This window comes from Paramisgurnus dabryanus, chromosome 6 (assembly GCF_030506205.2).
Source record: "Paramisgurnus dabryanus chromosome 6, PD_genome_1.1, whole genome shotgun sequence".
Classification (NCBI taxonomy): domain Eukaryota; kingdom Metazoa; phylum Chordata; class Actinopteri; order Cypriniformes; family Cobitidae; genus Paramisgurnus; species Paramisgurnus dabryanus.
The window spans coordinates 9,881,203-9,902,410 of NC_133342.1; the positions used below are offsets into that span (position 1 = coordinate 9,881,203).

Sequence of the window (21,208 nt, forward strand, 5' to 3'; positions counted from 1 at the left end):
TGTATCACCATCACAGTATTTTTGTAGGGGTTCTAATGTACTCAAAATAAAAAATTGACATGCATGTTTTTATGCTATTGCAAATATTACGCATCCAACTTATCCATTGTGGTTGCATGGGTTATTGCTACTCAATTTCTCTTCCTTTATCCAGTTGTGATTTATGTGATTTGTGTTCATCCTTCCAGGGGTCCGGTGAATGAAGATGTGTTTGCAGCTCAGGCCGTGGCTGAGGGGAAAACTCTGGATTCCGACATTCAGGAAATCACAGAGCAAATTCACCGACTCCTCCTGCAGGTGCTTTTATTTACTCGGGTGTGATGACCAAACGCAGTTTTATGGTTTAAAGTTTAACAAAGCACAAAACAGAACTTTTGAAAGTCAAGACAAAAAACATAAATGTGTGTGTGTTTGTGTGTAGCCGGTGCACAACAACGGCTCCAGTGGTTATGGAAGTCTTTGCAGTAATGATCACCTGCTGAGCCTGCCGTCATCGAGCGAGAGTAATGGACCACGTCAACGCCAAGAGGAAGAAGACGGGAGCCACGTCAAACCGGTGAGTGACATGACCCAATTAGACATGCATTGCTGTTTGATGCCGGATGTCTTTTCTTAAATATTTAAATTATGGATGAGACATTCAAAAAATTCAGTGCATTTATATATTATCGTGATATCAGAGAAACAACCGCTTTTGGGCTCTTCAAACAAGCAGCTTAAAGAAATTTAATTGAGCAGCACTTCTAATGATATTTTAAGTGCATATACCAAATGAGATTGTTAATGATCATAATTTTCTAATGGGATTGATTTTTCATGCATAAAGCACTTATACGGCTCTGTTTGATTTATTGTTTTTTTGTGCATTAATTCAGAGGAGCTTTCAGGAGATATGCAAAGGCATTCACATGCAAAAGAGCCAGGAGTCGAAGAAAAGCCCTACAAGTATGTGTACATGTCTGCACCTGCTTTATTTTCTATTTTAATATTGAATGAATTAATTTCGTAAATAAAATCTTCACCTTCTTTCCCACAGAGAGTCTTCAGAAAAGTCCAGCGGTTCGACCCAAAGACTCGGCATACCCCGTCAACTGGAAAGATCCCCCTGAGGACCAGCGAGGAGGGGTGCAAGAGGAGTTAGCCTTTAAAGACCAAACCGTCTACTCCTATCAGCAGATTAGCTGTCTGGACAGCGTAATAAGGTACAAAGACACAAAGTCACAACCTGGTTAACAAAGATTTGTTGGTTTGTTAAATTAAATCGTTTACTTGATCGTCTGTCACGAAGAAAAGATCCACATGTGTTTTGTCTGCTCGACGAGAGCTTAAGAACTTCTTTTCGTGCGTCAGGTGGACATTTGTTTATTGATTATCTCTTTAACATCAGGAACACTGTCCTAAAAACCCTAATTCAAAACTGTGCATCTAACAAACCCTTTACTTTTGGGAGATTATAGCAGTTTGCATCTCTGATGTTGATGTTGCTGTGTTTTAGAGACTTTGCATTTAAACAGGTTGTTCCTTGTTTCTGTCTGCACTGATGTTTGCTAACTGTGTGTCCACACCAGACGCGAATGAAGTGAATAAATCATGTTATTTGCACATAGTTGGACGCTAGAAAATGTTTATTTAACTCAAGTCATTCGCGCGTGAAATTTGCGTCATTCGCGCGTGAAATTTGCGTCATTCGCGCGTGAAATTTGCGTCATTCGCGCGTGAAATTTGCGTCATTCGCATGTGAAATTTGCGTCATTCGCGCGTGAAATTTGCGTCATTCGCGTGTGAAATTTGCGTCAATCGCGCGTGAAATTTGCGTCAATCGCGCGTGAAATTTGCGTCAATCGCGCGTGAGATTGTCCGACCTCCTAACTCACTTTAATATCTTTTTTATTCCTGTTCCTGTAAAAGTACGAAGATGTGTCGTACAGCTCGGGATGTCTACTTACAGCGACTATGATTTTGTCTGGCATTGTAATTTTGCATTTCTCCCTTCCCTCGCTGCGTCGTAATCATGTTACTACTAGAGCAAGCACCTGATTGGTTAACACGCCGCAAATATCCACCAAAGTTCAGATTTTTTACCTCGCATAAATCACACGTTATGCCCATCAAATGCTCGAAATGCTCAATTCGTGCCGCGTCATTTACATGACTTAACATGTTAATCATTTGCGCTTCATTCGCCTCTGGTGTGAACGCACCATAAGAGATTCAAGTGAATGTAATAGGATTTCTACTGCCATGGCTTACAATAAAAATTTAATTTTTGCAATGTTGTTGGGTCAGAATGATACAAATTACTGTCATAAAGACAAACAACTCCAGTCCTGTATGCTTTTATTTTAAATTTGGTCTAGCTAATCATTCATAAAACTCATTTGCATTCCCTTACTTCATCTCTCTGTTAGGTATTTGGAGAGCTGTAACATACCCATCACAGTAAAGAGAAAGTGCCAGTCATCTTCAAACACTACATCTTCAGACGAGGACAAGCAGAGAGCCGCTGAGAACTCCATTCAAGTAGCTGAAGGTATTAAACAATCCAATTTTGAACATGATCCTGAGTGCATTATACATGACACAGAAGAGCTTTTACAATTTCTGGACCGTCGTAGGCTATGCGTAGGCTGTGCGTAGCCAAAAATGTATAAATGCGTTTGTTTTTCATGGACCGCAAGCGCTGTGATTTGTCCACTAGAAACCTTCCCGTCAGGAAAAAAGGTGTCTCTCTGATTCTTTCAGTTTTGTTTCATTTTGGGAGCGTGCAAGCTTATTTCATCAATTTCTCTGAAATATCAGAAAGCTTTTACATATACTTGTACAAAACTGTGTGCAGCATTTTTACTTACAACACAAGCAGCAGACTCTGACGTAATATTAGTTTGCGTCAATTTAAACCTGCCATTTCTTTCGCTCGCGTTTTAAGGAAGTAATTAGTCAAAAGTGGACAAAAGAGACAAACTAAAACACCACTGGACATGCGTCTCTGTCTTCCACTTGTGATCCTCACCTTATCACCAGGTGTAAACAGGGCCCTGGTTTTAATTCACTTCTCTGTTTTGTCTCTCTCTATAGAATCAGGTCATCTGAAGGGTCAGGTGGGTCTTTCGTCATTAGATGTGTCTAAGAAGACCCCTGGCTCTGGTGTCGTGAGCCCATCTCTCGCCCCACTCCCACTGCCCAGTAAACCTGAAAGCGTTGTGTCCATCACCAGCCAGTGCAGTTACAGCAGCACCATTGTACATGTGGGAGACAAAAAAGGTAATTATATTCATTCCTCTCTCTCAGTCCGTCTGTCTGTCAGATTTTATAATGGCTCTGTTCAAAACTTTGCTGTCTACAAGAGCGCTTGACTTTCTTAGGCAGCATCCTAATGACATGAAACCTCATAAGTGATTGTTGTAAAATGCTTTGCATAGGCAGCAATGTTATGCTTCAAACCAAATAGTGTTCCCTTTGTGACCTGCCTGGAAGACTCGCTGTTGATTTCATTACAAATATTTTATTTATAGAGTTTTTAAATCTGTAGAGTATACCAGATCCACATTGCACGATTACAGATACAATGCATGTCACATCTTTACGGGATGTCTGTGAAAAACGCAAACTTGCCACTCAGAAACGTCCTTTAAAGGGGTCATTTTTTTAAGATGTAAAAAAAGTATTTGATGTCCCCAGAGTGCTTATGTGAAGTTTTACCTCAAAATACTCCACAGATAATTTATCATAGAATGTTAAAATTTACACTTTGTAGGCCTGTGCAAAAATTTCCTTTAAAATACAAATGCAAACTCTGATCACCATAATGGTGGTTTGTTGAAATTGAAACTCAATTGTGCTGTCACATATGTTTTTGTAATTGGCCTACATCGCAAAACAGGCAAAATCTGAATGACCTAATTTTTCACATGCTTGCAGAGAATGGTTTACCAAAACTATTCACATTTTCTAGGTTGATAGAAGCACTGGGGACCCAATAATAGCACTTAAAGGTGCAGTGTGTAAATTTTAGCGGAATCTAGTGGTGAGGTTGCGAATTGCAACCAATGGCTCAGTTCACTGATCACCCCTCGCTTTAGAAACGCATAGAGAAGCTACGGTAGCTGCCACTAGATAAACATGTCATTGTTGGAGACAACTTATTTAAAAAAAGTTTGTCCGTTAAGGGATCTGTAGAAACATGGCGGCACAAAATGGCGGCTTCCATGTAAGGGGACCCTCGGTATAGATAAAACGTCTCATTCTAAGGTAATAACAGCATTAACGGTTCATTATGAAAGGTCTTTATACACCCCTGACAATATAGTTTTGTATATTATTTTGCATTTCTGTCAAGAGATTTCTCTAAAAATTACACACTGCACCTTTAAACATGGAAAAAATCTAATTTTCACTCTATGACCCCATTAACAATCTCCAAATAATTGATTATTCCTCAAATCCGTAGCTTCATCTGATACAGACTCAAACATAAGATCTGTTTACACATGCGCACAGAGCTACTAAAGGAGAAATAGCCAATCAGAGCAGAGCTCAACATTATTATTCATGACCCTTCCAAATAAGGTAATAATAATAAATAATAATAATCAAGCATATTTTTTCAATGCATTCTTTGGCACCTTTAAGACAGTGAATGAAAAAAACATAATGTTGCTGCCTGCTGCAAAAGCTTTCAAATTCTGTCTGCATAGTCAGCCGACGAGCATTCAGAACAGAGCCATTGAGTTTACTTGTGTTCGAGCTTTTTCTTTTGTCTGTTCCTTAGCAAAACACTTTTTTCATTATAGTCGTATCCTCAACAAGAAACATCTCTTCACAGCAACAGTTCTCTACCTTACAAAGTTAGTAAAAACATCCCACAATGACAGGGACAAAAAGATGATTGAGTTGATTTGACTGTGCCAGTCAGCCTTTTCCAAGAATAGATGCATATTCTTGTGCAGGGCTTTGAAGCACCAGTAAACGTGTGATGGTTGGTCCACCTGTGTTTGCTCTCGTTGATTTTGAAGTTTAATGTCTGGTCTTGTTCTTGGCAGAGATCATAGAGGACGTCCCAAGCGCTGAAGGCACTGAAGCTCAGGTTCTTACCGTACCACCGGCCGCAGTCTCACCGCAAGGCCGAGAGGCTTACAAGAAACTGGGCCTAACCAAGCAGGTTCTGGCAGCACACACCCAGAAAGAAGAGCAGGCTTTCCTCAGCCGCTTCAGAGAGCTGCGCGGCGTGCACGCTTTTAAAGCAGACTGTTCCCTCTACCTGGAAAGGCAAAAAGGACAGGTGGCATCCGAGGGTAAGCAAGGATTTATTGTTCAGTCGTTTGAATGTTCACAATGCAGTCTTTTCTTTATGAAAAATCTCCATTGTATTGGTGGACCATTGCGTCAGCAGTGCAAAGCCCATTGGTTGAAAATGTATAGATTGAATGCAATGTTAGTTAGATTTACACAACTCGATTTAGTTGGCTTGGGGGTCACATGAAACAATAGGAGTGTATTGTGGAGGACTTTTAATGCAATCAATCACAAACCAGGTGAACCAGTAATTGCTGTAATTCAAGGGTGCCCAAACTCGGTCCTGGAGGGCTCCAACTTGCCTCGGCACAACTGCCTGGAGGTTTCTAATATGCTTAGCAAGACCGAATTTGGGCACCCCTGCTGTAATTATTGAATGATTTATTAAAAATATTTTAACATAATTAAAGCAATTACAGCATTTACATTTATGCATTTTCCCCAGGTCTTCATGGGTCCACTTAGATCTGAAAACCTGAGGTCTGACCCGAGACCCGAGCGGGTTCTAAAAGTTTCACGTGTGCCTCGGACACGGGTCGGGTATAATATTAGTGGCATCGGGTCTCGGGTAATTTAAAATGAATGTGTTTGTGCCGAACGGACCCGAGAAAACCCAATCTCGTGTGTGTGCATCAAGTCCTTTTCCAACCCCTCCTCTGTTTTCGAAGAGTGCTTGTGACATCGTGTGGCTGGCGGTAGGTTAATTTTCATTGAAAAAGACCTTTTTACCTTGGTGTCGTCGTCAGATAACAATTGAAAATAATTGGCCACCGGGGTTTCTATCTGTCCAACATACGGTATTTTCCAGACTATAAGTCGCTCTGGAGTATAAATTGAATCAGTCAAAAATGCATATTGAAGAGGAAAAAACGTATATAGGTCACACTGGATTATATGTCGCGTTTATTTAGAAAATGATCTCACAAAATCCATTTAACTAAACAATAGCACAGAACAGCAGGCTGAATAGGTGTCCATACATGTTAACGTAACATTATCAGTTATTTACACAATACACAATATCATACAGAACATACCTGGAAGACTGAATAGGCTAAATTAACACGACATGCCATATGAAGTTCAAAGGTCCCGAAGTCATTCCACATTACTGAATCCATTGAATTAAATAAACACAGAAGCAGCATAGAGCGGACTCTCGCGGTAATGGTTTCTCTTGGTTCATATGAAATAATTTTGATGTATAAGTCGCACATGACTAGAAGTTCCAGGACTCGCCAAACTATGAAAAATGTCCGGAAAAAAAACGTATAGTCTGGAAAATACGGTAAATCGATAGAAAAAAAATAGCCCCTGGGTCGGGTTTAATTTTCTCAGGTTTGTCTCGGATGAGGTCTTTCTTTTAAAAAAGGATTCATGCACGTTGGGTTTGGGTACAAAGTTATTCGGGTCATTTTGGGTCTGAACATTTCTTTGGACCCGAGATGACCTCTAGTGCAAAGCGTCCCATGACCTTTTGCACTGATAACACAAAGCTTTACCGATCGAGCCACAGGAACACCAGAGCGGTGTACTGTACTGTAGCAGAACCAAGAAACATGACATTATGGGTCGGTTTCCCGGACAGGGTTTAGGTTAAGCCAGGACTAGCCCTTAGTTATAAAGGACATTTAAGTAGTTTTACGAACATAACTTACAAAAACATTACTTCTGTGCACCTTGAGACACTGATATATGTTAAGATATGTCAGGGCAAGATGTTTTTAAATTAAGGCAGCTCAAACATTCATTTTAGTCTGGGACTAAGATAAGCCATGTCCGGGAAACAGCCCTAACTCACATTATGTGACCTGTCTCATACCCAAGTACGTTTGACCCCAAAATATAGTTTGTTTGGCTGGTGTGATCATTTAGTTTGTACCAGAGGTACTGTACACTTTGCAGAGGTGGTCTCGGGTACGGTTCACTTGATTCGGAGGTTTCAGTTTATGACCTTAATAAGTTTAAAGGACTATTTTAAAGTGTTGTCCTGCAAGCAACAAGCTTAACTCTGTCACTCTCGTATCTTCAGCTGTTCCTGCTCCAGCTCGCTTGTGTAAGCAGGGTGGCGGCGCACCAGAAACCACCGGAACTCGCAGAGGTCGCAACAAAAAGACTAAATCCAAGCGCGTCAAGCCAAACGAGTCCTCCGATAGCACTCCATCTGGCCGTAGACCGGCACCCAGACCTCAGCTGCAGGGCCTCAACCAGACCTCCTGGTCTCCTTCAGACACGTCACAATCCACATACCCAATCGCCTATCCGGCTGTGATGCCCGCATACCCGCTTCAGGTGTACCCAGGTGCAGGTGCCATGCCACCCAGGGTGGATGCTCCTATGTCCGGTTTTGGGGACAGTCAGTGCAGCCAGGATCCACGCATTCCAATGCAACCCATCCAGACTCCATACTCCGCTTCTCTGGTCACACCCATGGTGGCCCTGGTGCTGCCCAACTACATGTTTCCACAGATGGGCGGAGCTCCGCGGCAGCCCTTCTACCCGAAGCAGGGAAGTTTCCCCGCCCAGCCTACCTTTCCACAGCCCACTTTCGCTCCCCAGGCGCCGTTTCCTCCTCAGTCCGCTTTTACTATACAGACTCAATTTACCCCTCAGAACCCTTTCACCCCACAGACTGCATTTCAGCCACAACCGTTCGCCTTTACGTGTCCGGACGAGCCCCCGAAACCCCCTGAACCTGACCTGAGGGAGGAGCAGTCGCGGAGCCCAACCCCTCAGTCCGTGGGCGGGGGCGGCCCACCCTCCCCACCTTTGTTTCAATCACGGTGCAGTTCGCCATTGCAGCTGAACCTTCTGCAGTTGGAGGAGACTCAACGCTGTGCTGAGAGACTGGAGAGCACAGCGCCCTCTATTGTACCACAGGGGAGCTACAGCAGTGTTGTGGAGAAAGCATTGAGTGCAGCTGGACACGCTAAAATTGACACGGTTGTGCAACAGGTATGGAGGTTTTTACATTAGCATGACAATAGCAACGTTTTGAAGATGTGCCATGGTGTTCATTTATGTTTATATTTATATTTGTGCATTTGGTAGACACTTTTGTCCTAAGCTACCTTTTTTATCAGTATGTGTGATTCCTGGGAATCAAGTCGAGGAATACCTTAACAATTGAGCTAAAGGAATACGTTTTCTTCTCTAATTCTTTTATCTCTTTGACCTGGATAGCAAACTTTTTGTGCACCAACATGTGGCAGTATTTCAAACAAGGGAACCTAATTATCCTAAATTACTTCTGAACCCAAAAGGTCAATTGGATATAATGTCTACTAGAGTTCCAGTTTTAAATATTAACATTATTAGCACAGCTTTTCTTACATTAGAAGAAAAATGTGACACGTGCTGGCAAAATGAGTAGGAATGGGAACATGTTTTAAAATTAGTCATTTACATTTTGACATTCTCTTTTTAAAAAAAAAACAATGTATGATTTGTTGGAATCTGAAATAAAAAGCAAAGTCAGTTTTGAGAAAAATCGTGTTAAAGATTTTTGAAAGTTCAAATAGAAAATCACAGCATCCATACCTTAAAATCACTGATAAACTAAGGGCGCACTCACATTATCCCAACCAAACCAAACCATGCCTGGGCGCGATTGCCACCCCTCCCTACTCCCCCAGGTGCACGCACTCACACTGTACTTCTTATCGATCCGAGTCCGGGCGCGCTTTCGTCATTAAGATGCGATTGTTTTGAAAAAGCAGGAAGTAAAGCGCTCTCTTAACACTGGAACCCACCGTAATGATAAGTCTGTGTTTTTTTATTCTGAGTCGTTTGGTACGCGATTACAGACAGCCCTCTCACATGTCATCATATTGCTTAGTTGATCTGTCACGTGCGCAGCTCGGACATTCACGTAACCCCGCTGCGCGCATCAAAAGGTTTTTACGGAGGCAGATGAAGGTGAGTGGTCGCGCAACTGACGTCTTCACCTTTTGAATCGCGCTCAGGCGCGATTGCGCTCACACCACAGCCTTCCGCGCCTGAGCCCAAGTGAACCGCGCTCCGGCCCACCTCTGCAACCCGGCCGCGGCGCGATTAAACAATCCGCGCCCGGGCGCGGAACGAAGCGATCACACTAGTCAAACAAACCAGGCTTTGGGGGTCAAACGCGCCCGAGCGCGGTTTGGTTTGGATAATGTGAGTGCGCCCTAATAAATTTAGCACACACAAAGTTAAAAACAATACTAAAATATACTGAATTATATAAATATCAAATATCAAAAAATACTACTGAGGCGCTTTGAGATGCTCATTTTAGAGGCGCTATAGAAAAAACTGTTTATTATTATTATTACTATAGATAAAATATATGTTTCTTTTTTCTTTCTTTTTTGATTGACATTGAGACAGACAGCTTTAAGTTCTACTGTAATGCAAGGATCTAATAAAATATTCTGAGAACGATGAGCTTTGTATAGATCTAAGCATTACAGAAAGGCGGGACTTAGAGGAGCTACAATAATGTACGGTATTGGGAAAATAATGTGTTTTTAAACCATAAACCAGGTGAACACATTGTATTACACCAAATACACAAAGTAATGTGCTTTTTAGCCACAGAATATGAGCCCTTTAACATCAAGCAAGTCATGCGCTTTATTTTCTAAAACCGAAACCAAAATGTCGGACGTGCAAGTGGATGGACGTGCATCTTTGTATTAGTTTAAACATTTATAAGACAGGTACACCTCTCATAAAATGCACAAATAAAGATCATTTTAGAGGTTTAATGACTTTTTAGGGCATTGGAATCGCTAGACAAGGACTTAATGTACTTATTTTTATGAAAACCTCAATGTCGACCAGAATCGACATTTATACTTTCTTCTGCCTGTAGCTCAAAATTAGACAGAGCGCATTGCGACTCATTTTGCGAGCACCGGTCACAAATGTTTGTTACATTAGCTCACCAAATTTATGCTTTGGTACCTATTGAAAATTTTTTCTTGTTAGATGTAATGTGTTCATGTTGCTCAACTCCCAAATGCATGCATAATTTAAATGATCTTTTCTGTGTTTTAGGATGAAGGTTCACCTGTCGACGGTCAACATAGCGATGCCTTTTCATCTTCAAGTGACCTCTTGGACATTCTCCCAGAGGACTCGCACTCTGGCACCGGTTCTGCCACCTCGGGTTCCATGGGTTCGGGTTCTAACGGCCGCAGAACATCCGCTAGTGGCGGCTCTGCCAGTGGAACCGGTCAGTACGGGAGTTTGAAAGCATTGCATTAACAGTGAAAAGGCCAAGGGAACTTGAATGAAAATAAAAAAGTTTAATTTAATAAAAACTTATAATGTTCTGCGAGTTGCTTTGGATAAAAACATTTGCAAATGCATGTCATGTTTTAAGTTTGTCTAAAATAATTTCTTCCAAAATTAGACCTAGATAATGAGACGTAGCGTCACGTAAACATATGCACCCTGTACTAGAAATGTTTATCCCATAGCATCTGAAGAATTAGGTTTATGTTTAGTTATAAGAAGTGCTTTGAGATCATCCTGTTATCGATCAAAACTTTTTTTATTCCTCTTTAGGAAGCAGCAACAACAGCAGTAACTACTTTGGCAGCGTGGATTCTTCGCAGAAATCCCATAATGCCAAGGGGCAAGGATCTGGTTCGGGATCAGGGGCGCTGGACGGCAGCGAGAACCTGATCAAGTATGTACTGCAGGACCCACTGTGGCTGCTCATGGCTAACGTGGATGAAACTGTTATGATGTCATACCAGCTGCCGTCTCGGTGAGTGGGCGGAGACTGTAGAAATAGCCCCACCCCTACCATCCCTCTACAACAGGGGTGGGGAACCCTGGTCCTGGAGGGCCACTGTCCTGCAGAGTTTTGTTCCAACCCTAATTAAACACACCTGAAAAATCAAATTAAATTCTTCAGGATCACTTGGAAATGAAATTCAGGTGTGTTTGATTAGGGTTGGAACTAAACTATGCAGGACAGTGGCCCTCCAGGACCCAGGGTTCCCCACTCCTGGTCTACAACTAATGCCCACTGACCAGTAACAACCCTCTTCCTGCCCCTTTAGTTTTTAAACCCAATTCCAGCCCTGTTAGTTAAAATCCAATATATCCGATCTGATGGGGTCTACATTGCATTGTGACATTGTTTGAACCCTCCTGTTATGTTCAAATTTTAGAAACCCTTTTAATGTTTGAGGTCAAATTGACCCCAAATAGCTTAATAAAAATAAAAATATATATTTAATATATATATATATATATATATTTTTTTTTTTTTTTATATATTTATTTATTAAATATAGATTTTTATATATACATAAATTGTTTATTTAATAGATTAATTTCTATGAAAACTTTTGTAGCACATACATTTGTTGTATATTTAGTAAAAATAATAAAAGTAGTAATGAAAATAATAAATAACATTTATTTTATTTGATAACAGTTTTTCCACATATTAATAGTAAAAGACACTCATAAGATCAGTTTTACAGGAACACTGTGTGTTCTGTATGTACATTTATATACTGACTAAAGTAACTTCAAGTCAAAAAGTAGGTTTAAAAATGCAATTAGCATCTTTTTCAGAGATGTCAAAGTCAATTTGACCCCAAACATAATGGGAGGGTTAATGACAATTAAGCCATTTTCTCCCTGAATTCATAATGCAAAAACAAATTTTTATTTTTCCTATTACTGTGTTCACTATTTGATTAATATTTGTGATCAGCAATGTTGGGTGTAACACATTACAAGTAAGGTGCATTATGTAAAAATATTACTTTTCTGATGTAACAAGTAATGTAACGCATTACTTTCTAAATGTACACATTAATATTTGAGTTACTTTTTCCAAAACGTAATGCAAGTTACTTTTTTAGTTTAATTAATTTGATTAAAAAATATATATATTTTTATATATATTAATATATTAAATTTTAGAATAAAGATATACAAAATCTAAAGTAAATCATCAGGATGTATTACAATAAGGAAGATGGCTTCTTTTCATCTCATTAAAATGCTTAACAATAATAAAGAAAATTTACCTGAAATGATACATTTTCTAAAAGTCCTAATATGTACCATTTTGGTACAGATATGTACATTTGAGTTACCAATATATAACTTTTAGGTACAAAAGTGTACTGTCGTCTTTTTGGAGAGCAAAACAAGAGGAAACACATTTGCCTTTTCATTTTCACAGACTCTGTGATTTGATACAAGTGTGAAGTGAAGTGAAGCATTAGTGTGAGGCTGTCTCTGAAAACCCAGCAGAAGTCATTTTTTTGTGATTTATTACCATATAAAATCATCCTACATAAAGTAAAGAACATATATGTGAAAATATAACCTTGATATATTTAATATTGAGGGAAAGAGATCATGTCAAAGATTAAAATCAAATTTTGATGCTCAAAACAAAAAAAATAGATTATGAGGCGACAGTCTTAGCTGAAAATGTCCTTTAGGGGGCGCTATGATGTTACTTCAATCTATTGCACACTGTTTACAGTCCTTGGCCACTAAACGTGTGTGTGCTTGTGTGCTTCTCTGTCGTTTTGCAGTGACATTCAGAAAGTTTTGCGAGAGGACAGAGAGAAGTTGAGACAGATGCAGAAGAACCAGCCACGCTTCACAGAGGACCAGAAGAGAGAACTGGCAGAGGTTCATCCATGGATGAGACGAGGCGGTCTGCCCAAAGCTATTGATGTCAAGGTTTGTGTTACTGATCTTTTAAAAATTGGAGTCAGTTTTGTGAAGTGCATTTGAAATTTGATGGAAATTGTATTATGAGAGCAGGCAGTTAGCCAAAGACGTTGAGATTCATGCCATGAAATTAAATAGAAGGAAAATTTGGAGTAGACTCAAACCAACATCATCTGGTAAACCGAAAATATTATAAAAGATATTAACAATACTATGCATACAAAAGACATTCACGTCCATACATCATCACAAAATTACAAGAGAGCATCACTGCTCCATATTCAACAGTCCCAGATACCGGCACAAACCAGCGGTTCAGATTACAGCGTTCGTAACAGGGATGTAATATCTGGGACAGGTCACTTACAATCCATGTTATAGGAGTTCACTGAGTATTTATATTTGTTTGTATTTACATGAACTATGTTATTTTTAAAACAGTATGAAAGAATAGCAAATACAACATTTTCATACATTACTGTAAAAAAAATCTTTTCTGCCTTAAATTTTTTTGTTGAATCAACTCAGATTTACAAGTCATGTCAACTTACTATTATTTATCTTGACAAGAGATAAGTTGCTACAACTTATAAAATATAGTTAAAAAAATAAATTTCATTTTATAAGTTATAACAACTCATCTGTAGTCATGATAAATAGATAGATATTAAAATTAATTGTATTTAGGCAAATAAGAAATTAACTTTCCTTAATGTTTGGATTTAAACATCTGCTTAATGCCTTAATGTAAATTGTAATACCGGTATAAAACATTTTTCTGGTCGTATAGGTGCACACAGTGTTTGAATTAAGGGGGGGGGGGGGCTGGGGAGGTCCCGGACCACCTATAAGCATTGAGGGACCTCCTATAAAGCACATAAAAATAAATTAGGGGGCATTAATTTAAAATTCATCTGTTGTCCAGCCACAAAGCGATCTTGTCCATTATTTGTCCCAATTTCTAAATAAACCAATCCAAAAGATTTCTGTCTGAAATAAATGTTAACTCTCAAGTGCGCCTCCCGCTGTTTTCTGAAGGAATTGAAATAGATTTAGGATTGGGTTAGGGGCTTTTAAAAATTCTTCTCTAATTATTATCTCACACTAATTTGAGGGGTAAAATGGTTAAGGTTTAAGTTAATTTGGAGTTTCATTATTTAAAACGTTGACTCAGGATCACATCTTACTTTGTGAAATAATGGCCATCCTATAATGACTGGGGCTTGGCTATAATCTTTGCACATTATTAAAAAAAGCACACGTGCCTCTTATACTGTACATTCTCCAATACATAAATGTACTCATTTAGATGTGTTTGCTTGCAGGCATGCGTCGGCTGCGAGGAGCTTTGCGAACCTCTGACAGAAGAAGATCCACCAGACCTGCACATGGGAGAAACCGAAGCCAGTGATGTCACCGCATCCCAGACCAAAACCAATGAGGAACTAACAACAAATGCTTGTCCGGGGCCTGTCACTTAAAAGACTCAAACTACCCAGATGAACAGACATTGTCTGATTGGACAGTGCACCGGTCCTGGACAGTGGACGGCGAATACTTTGTGTAGTTTGTTGCATGTGCTTAGAGATGCAATGAGAATATTTTTCGACAGTATCGGACTGGTTCAGTGACCATAACTGTTCAGTGTTCATAGGAAAATCTTTCTGTTAATGTATATATACTGCTGAATAACTTATTTTCACCTGTACAGTTCCTTTTTCTAACAAAATGTTTTATATGTTGTTTATAGTTTAAGTTTCATAATCTAATGATGAGCTTTGAAGCATCAGTCTTTGACATGACCTTACTCAGTCAATACTAAAGATAGCTAGGTTATATTTCAACACTAGGTCACATATTCTGCTGCTTGCTAGTTGTGTTGGCTATCTAATATCCTTTCAATTCATAATTTTATATGCAGCACTTGTAGCTTATAAGCTAAAATATTATTTATTGAAATAGGACCGATCTAAATAGCACAGACTAAAGAAGACTTAGTCGCAGGACTTTAGCACTTGCAGCTTGTTAAGCTTATGTGAAATGTAGCATTAGGCTAATTTATCTCTAAAGTATTTCATGGAGTTGGGCTAAAGAATTTAAGTGCAACTTTTTTTCTTATTTAGGCCGACCTGTTTGTGTCAAAGCGAACCTGTGTGGCGGTCTCTTTCATTCTAGCACATCAGTGTTAAATGTGTCCTCTTTAATAAGCCCAGGCGTAGGTTGAATTTAACTTGAAGGTCTAATAACCCTGACCTAAACCTGTGAAAAACTGCCTAACCACAATTACCAATGTTACTAGCAGAAGATACGCCCTTATTGTGCACAGATAAATAACAGATCTGATAACGAATACCACATGTGAAACGGATTTGGCTTTATGGTGAGAAACAGGTACTATTATTTTGAAAAGTATTAAAAAAAATTCACCAATGTATAGCCCACATTGTAAATAAATGTGTGCTTGCATAATGTGACTTTTGAAACATTGTGTTACTTGCCCTGTTTGTTTTGTCAATTTTAAATAAAGCCTATTTTTTATAATTAAGTAATGTGATGAGTCTTTGTTTATATACCATACAGGTAAAACTTTGTAATAAGGTTATTTTCATTAACATTATGCCAACATGCTAAAGATAAACAATACATTTATTGATCTTGTTAGTTGATATAAATTCAGTTTATTTAAAAAGTGAATCATTTTTGGCATATGTGGGTTCTTTCTTAAATATGAGGAAATATAATGTTTACATATAACCTAGTTTAGCTAAGGTAACCTTTAGTTTTCAATGTTCCCTTTTCTGAGTGCTGCGCAAACCGTTGGAACAGAGGGGCCCTTTTCTGTGCCATATGTTCACAGTCAGACGACCCAGTTTCGTTCAACACAGTTCCTCTTTGAGTTTTTATTTTATTATTATACAACACACACATCCGATGTACAACTTCCCTTCATGTGATCAGACCCTGGCTGTGCGACGGGACAGGGGTTTGCGCCACCGCAGATGAAAGGCGCGTCGGTTCCTTTCACACCTGCGCCAATTTGAGTACAAGGTGCGAATGGCGCAGTCCGGCCTCCTACCACGACCACAACCTTCAGACGCCGGGAATCCGCCCTTGATCCGATGAAAGCAATGATCTTACAGCCTGTCAACAGTCTGCGAACCTAATGTGTGGATTTAAAGAGTTAATAAACTTTTCTTTATTGCGCGCTTTTATTTTGGTTGTGAGTGAATATTTTAAATACATTAGAATGGATATCTAAACTTTAATTTTTAACCTAAATCATTAATAATAAGAATAATAAATGCATTGGTCTAAGGTTGTGCTATAGATTAAAACAAGCCGCAATGACGCGTAATACGCGTTTTGTTTAATTTATTAATTTGCAGTTTGTTTAATTATTTTTTGCAGTGCTTATGGACGCACTAATCATTATTAAACCAAAGGTTAAAAAAGCGTGAGACTTTTCAGAACAGACGACAATAGAGTAGCTCGCATGTTTGGTTTCCAAAACAGTAGACGTGGTCGACAGCATGTACGGTTTTGCAGTCATAGGTGTTCGAGTTTACACGTCTGAAGTGCAGGAGTCGTCAAGGCAGGGGACATTTACACTTTGAAAAAAATAGAGGTGTGATTAAAAAGTGACTTCATCAAAGCCATGCAACTTCCTCAGCATAGATAACATCTGCCCTTATGTGTCAGTTATGTGAAATAAAGCCTTGTTTGATTCTTGTAAATGACTGCGTGAACCCAAACAAAACTAAACATGACATTGCTAATAATGAAGCCCAAAGGTGAGTGAAGTTCTGCTTTATTCATGAACCAATGAACAAGGTTTATCATCATAATCTCAACCACACATAAACACATTACAGTTTTAAATCAGACCTTTACATTTATTTTAAATTCCTTTATTCACGTTATACAACGATCACATGTCTCTATATCTACAATCACATTCAAATATTTACATTCTAATCACTAATAATTAGACATGGGAAGATGCTCCCTAATATTATTTATCCATACAGTGTTGTTTTAACTTAGCTTATACAAAACAATTAAATAAAAGAAAACACTAGCATAGAAATTGTTCAGCTGATATTGGACCGAAATGCATCGTGGCAACATGAAGAGCTTATTGGGGAGGATTTCAACAGGTAAAAAAAATCTGTAGAAATGACAGTATTAATGTCAGGTGTTTGCCAGTAACTTACTGTAAATGAAAATGTATGTTATTTACTGGCAACAGTTTGTTGAAAGTTAAGTGAAACATGAACAAGTCTTTATCTAAATAGCCTCATGCAAAGCATTCTGGGAACCAAAATCTGAAGGATTAGGCTGTTATAGTTTTATTCTGTAAAGACAAAGACTTGTTAATGTTTAATCTTCATTTAACTTGCCATGGTTGGATAGTGCAGATTAAGGGGTGGTATTATTATAATAAGATCCCCTTCTGACATCACAAGGGGAGCCAAAATTCAATGACCTACTTGTTCATGTCCTTGCAGAGAATGGTTTACCAAAAATTAAGTTACTGGGTTGATCTTTTTCACATTTTCTAGGTTGATAGAAGCACCGGGGACCCAATTACAGCACTTAACCCCTTCAGACCTGATTTTTCAGGTGTTTAATCAATGTGCCTTATTTTGATTGGTTGAACCACAAAAAATGTGATGTCCATTCCACTGGACGAAGGGTCTGAAGGGGTTAAACATGGAAAAAGTCAAATTTTCATAATATGTCCCCTTTACAAACAGTTGCCAGTAAATAACATCAATTACATTCTACAGTAAGTTACTGGAAAACAGCTGCGCACATACAGTGTGATTTCTCAGTAAAAAAAATGTGTCTCAGTAAACTAACATTGAATCACGTACAAAGTTCCAGCTGTGTCCATTTCGGGTCACAAAATCTTGGACCTCTACCTCATTGTTCTAACCTAAATCATTACAGTCATCAGATTTTGGAGATTCAAAGACGCCCATCTCCAGGACCAGGACCGTCTGTCTACCATGGTCTCCACATGGACTTGGAGTGGAACACAGTGGGCGCCTCCACCGAGATGTGACTGTGCTCCGTGTCTGTGTCGTCCAGGTCCGAGCAAAGGTCGTCGCTGGAGGTGGTGGATGGAGACGGGGACAGGGCAGAGGAGCCACTGCTCATCGCGCTCTTGTCTCCGGGAGACAACATCGCGTACGTTCCATCGCTCTGCCAAGTGCTACAGTGATTCGAGTCCGACATCAAATCCGACAGGAGATCCTGAAAGCGATGCTCGTCGTTCAGCGGCATGCATTCCAGAAGATGATTCAGCAGGTCGGCGGCGATCGCCGCGTCGATGCCCGGGCAGCTGGACACGAACGTGTGCACCTCGTGCATGCACTGGATGTAGCCCGCGGCGAATCGCTCGTTGGCCTCGCGGCTCGCGCTGTCAACCTCTGCGGAAACGGGACAGTGACGTCACAAACGCGAATCGACTTTAAAACGTAGCATTATTGTAAACGGGAGCGATCGAGGCCCACGCGTCATCTGAAAACACACGCTTACCCTTGGCTTTGTTTTGCAGGATATCTTCCACGCGTTTCACGGTCATTTCCAACACCTCGGCGTTCTCCATTTTTGCCTGCGCCTAAAATGACACAAAGTATGACGTTAAGCCTCGAAGTGTTTCGCGGTTATGAAGAAGAAGAAGTGATGAAATGACTTACGTCCGAGTCCGCGAGCAGCAGCCTCAGTTCCTGTAAACTTTCATTGATGCGGGCGCGTCTCTTTTTCTCCACCAATGGTTTCCTCGTCTAAAGAAAGAGAAGAGCGTTTCAAACATGGTCGCGTTCAGACGCGTATCCCTGCGTGAAAGAAGCGCGTTAAACATACCTTTCGGTCTTTAATGCCGTAATAATCCTCGTCCTGTTTGCTGTTGCGGGACGCAGGGGCCATATTGCTGCAGTGGAGACCGCTGAGAGGACGCAGTGCCGTTGAGACGCCTGAATGGGGGGCAGATGGTCGGCGAGTTCAGTTTGAGACAAAAGTCTGAGCTAACAAGCACACTACACACTACATATATCGTGCAAAGTGGGCAATTGAAGGGGGACATTTATGAGGTCTCATTTACATGTGAATAGAGGGGCCCGCAGCCAATCAACAGCCATGCTTTTGTCTTTACACTGTAATCCAACCCCACATTATAAACTTGGAGATGAGCAACAGATGAATTTAGTGAATAAAGCGGGTGTGTAACTCAATATATAAGATACTCCTTTTTTGCATATTGTATTGTGTACTGTATACTGATGCAGGCAAAGAACAGTTTATACTTAAAAAAACAAATAAATCAGCCTTATTCAATTTAGTCAGATAGCCCTTTGTATATTTTATATGTATTGTAGGCCTGCATGCTGTATAGGTCATACAATTACAGTTTATACAGCAATTTTATTCAGTGTATGAGAATAACATGTGCATTTTTTAATGCCATCGTATTTGTGAGCTTTTTTATATATATAAATATATAAAATGCAGTGTATTAAAATAATCTCATTAGAAAACATTTAGAATTTCAGACATACATTTTGTCAAGTAATTTTTAGACATTTTATCTTTCACTATAGCTTTATTTGTGCATATATACCTGGGGTCTCCAACCTTTTTGTGGGCAAGGGCTACCACAATAAAAAAAAAACTATTTCGAGGGCTACTTTTTGGGAACACTTTATTTTACGGTGTCTTTGTTACACATGCTACATGTAATTATTATAGCAATAATTGTTAATCATGCATAATTACATGCAACTAAACCAAACCCTAATTCTACCCCCACCCTATAGTAAGTACATGTTGTTAATGATTATTACTTAGTACTTAAATGTATAATTACATTGTAACAGTGATACCGTAAAATAAAGCGTGACCCTTTTTTAAATAGTCTATTTAAAACTTTTTTGTTTTACTTGTACTGATATGTTTAATCATTAAAATGTTAATAAGAGCTTATATAAAAAATAATAAACCTGAGGCTATTAGTAGAAAGTGTTTTGGCGGGCAGGCACCATGTTGGAGACCACTGCTTTAGACTTTCAATATTTAAAACTGTCTGTATAGACCCATAGAATATAGTTAAGCAACTTACATAGACAATGACATTCTTTAATTTGTCATAAGACATGGACTGACATTTAGGGTATACCCTGGATCTTCCTTTAAGTGCTGTTCAAGTTTACAGAACCAAAATATTTGCCACCTACTGGAATCCAATTCACTCTCACAACATTGTTTCCCTAAGCTGGTACCTCGTTTTAGCTGATTTAAGCTGGTCCTCCCAGCCTGGTGGGTCAGCTGGTCTTCCCCTTAAGAAAATTTAAAAACCATGGAAAATGTCAAAACCATGGTTATTTTGAGGTTACCATGGTTTTACTACAGTAACCATGTTTTTTTAACTGTAGTAAAACCATGGTTAATATTCGTAAGGGTCCAGCCTGACAAGCTAAGACCAGCTAGACCAGCTTAAAAAGTGACCAAAACACACTTAGACCAGCTTGCTACACCAGCAAAACCAGCTAAAATCAGCTTACAAGTTTATGCTGGTCTTAGTTGGAGCCCTATGTTTTTTTTTTTTTTTTTTTTTGAGGCCTCACTGAAGATTTTTTTCCATTAATATTGAAATTTATCATATACACCGTATTAAAGGCATATAATAAGAAAATTAGAAGTAAAAAATTAAATATATAAAGATAATTTTACATAAGGAATAAATACATATATATTTACACATGTAGCCTACAAACATTCAAGACAGATACAAATACATTCAAATCAGTCAATATGTTTGATTAAATTATAACTTATAGACTATAACCTGCATCAGGGCCATTAAAAGCCTTAAACTGTGCCAGGTTATTTATTAACTTCCGGCAGTCTGATGTAAATCACAACGCGTAGTAGATCACCGTAAACGGCTAAAATAGAACCGGAAAGTACATCCATTTGTGGCACATTACATAGTAAAAGTCCCGGACGCCACTAGTCAGATATGTCTGGTTGGTGGGGAAATATAAGCTTAGATTTTTATTATAATAAGAAAAAAAGTATTAATAAAATATTATAAAAACAATGTCGTTGCGTTATAAACACTTCGTATTACGTAAGGTGTATATTTATTTACATTTGATAGATGGTTTTGTCTAAAACAATAGTGCATTAAGGCTATGCATCTGATTAGTGT

At 39.2% G+C, this 21,208-nt stretch overlaps 2 protein-coding genes across 4 annotated transcripts in view; one reads left to right on the plus strand and one right to left on the minus strand.

Annotated features, from left to right (window-relative positions):
- Nucleotides 1-15,538, plus strand: part of per2 (period circadian clock 2) — a 35,545-nt gene extending 20,007 nt beyond the window's left edge. Inside the window, exons 9-21 of one of the 3 annotated variants that reach the window (XM_073814918.1) lie at nucleotides 189-297; nucleotides 422-556; nucleotides 876-945; nucleotides 1,037-1,202; nucleotides 2,409-2,530; nucleotides 3,076-3,261; nucleotides 4,791-4,844; nucleotides 5,040-5,291; nucleotides 7,325-8,247; nucleotides 10,333-10,510; nucleotides 10,846-11,050; nucleotides 12,852-13,002; nucleotides 14,319-15,538. In XM_073814918.1, coding sequence (XP_073671019.1) covers nucleotides 189-297; nucleotides 422-556; nucleotides 876-945; nucleotides 1,037-1,202; nucleotides 2,409-2,530; nucleotides 3,076-3,261; nucleotides 4,791-4,844; nucleotides 5,040-5,291; nucleotides 7,325-8,247; nucleotides 10,333-10,510; nucleotides 10,846-11,050; nucleotides 12,852-13,002; nucleotides 14,319-14,474 — 2,707 coding nt within the window. In that variant the 3' untranslated portion in view covers nucleotides 14,475-15,538. The remainder of the gene's footprint in view (nucleotides 1-188; nucleotides 298-421; nucleotides 557-875; nucleotides 946-1,036; nucleotides 1,203-2,408; nucleotides 2,531-3,075; nucleotides 3,262-4,790; nucleotides 4,845-5,039; nucleotides 5,292-7,324; nucleotides 8,248-10,332; nucleotides 10,511-10,845; nucleotides 11,051-12,851; nucleotides 13,003-14,318) is intronic. The other 2 variants (XM_065262292.2, XM_065262291.1) reach the window with 2 other exon arrangements.
- A 1,247-nt stretch (nucleotides 15,539-16,785) lies between these two features.
- Nucleotides 16,786-19,327, minus strand: hes6 (hes family bHLH transcription factor 6). The gene is made up of 4 exons (XM_065262285.2): nucleotides 18,865-19,327; nucleotides 18,699-18,785; nucleotides 18,538-18,619; nucleotides 16,786-18,428 (listed from the first exon to the last, which is right to left on the minus strand). The coding sequence occupies exons 1-4, from the start codon at nucleotides 18,925-18,927 to the stop codon at nucleotides 18,001-18,003; spliced, it is 660 nt and encodes a 219-aa protein (XP_065118357.1). The 5' UTR covers nucleotides 18,928-19,327; the 3' UTR covers nucleotides 16,786-18,000.
- Between the last annotated feature and the right edge of the window lie 1,881 nt (nucleotides 19,328-21,208).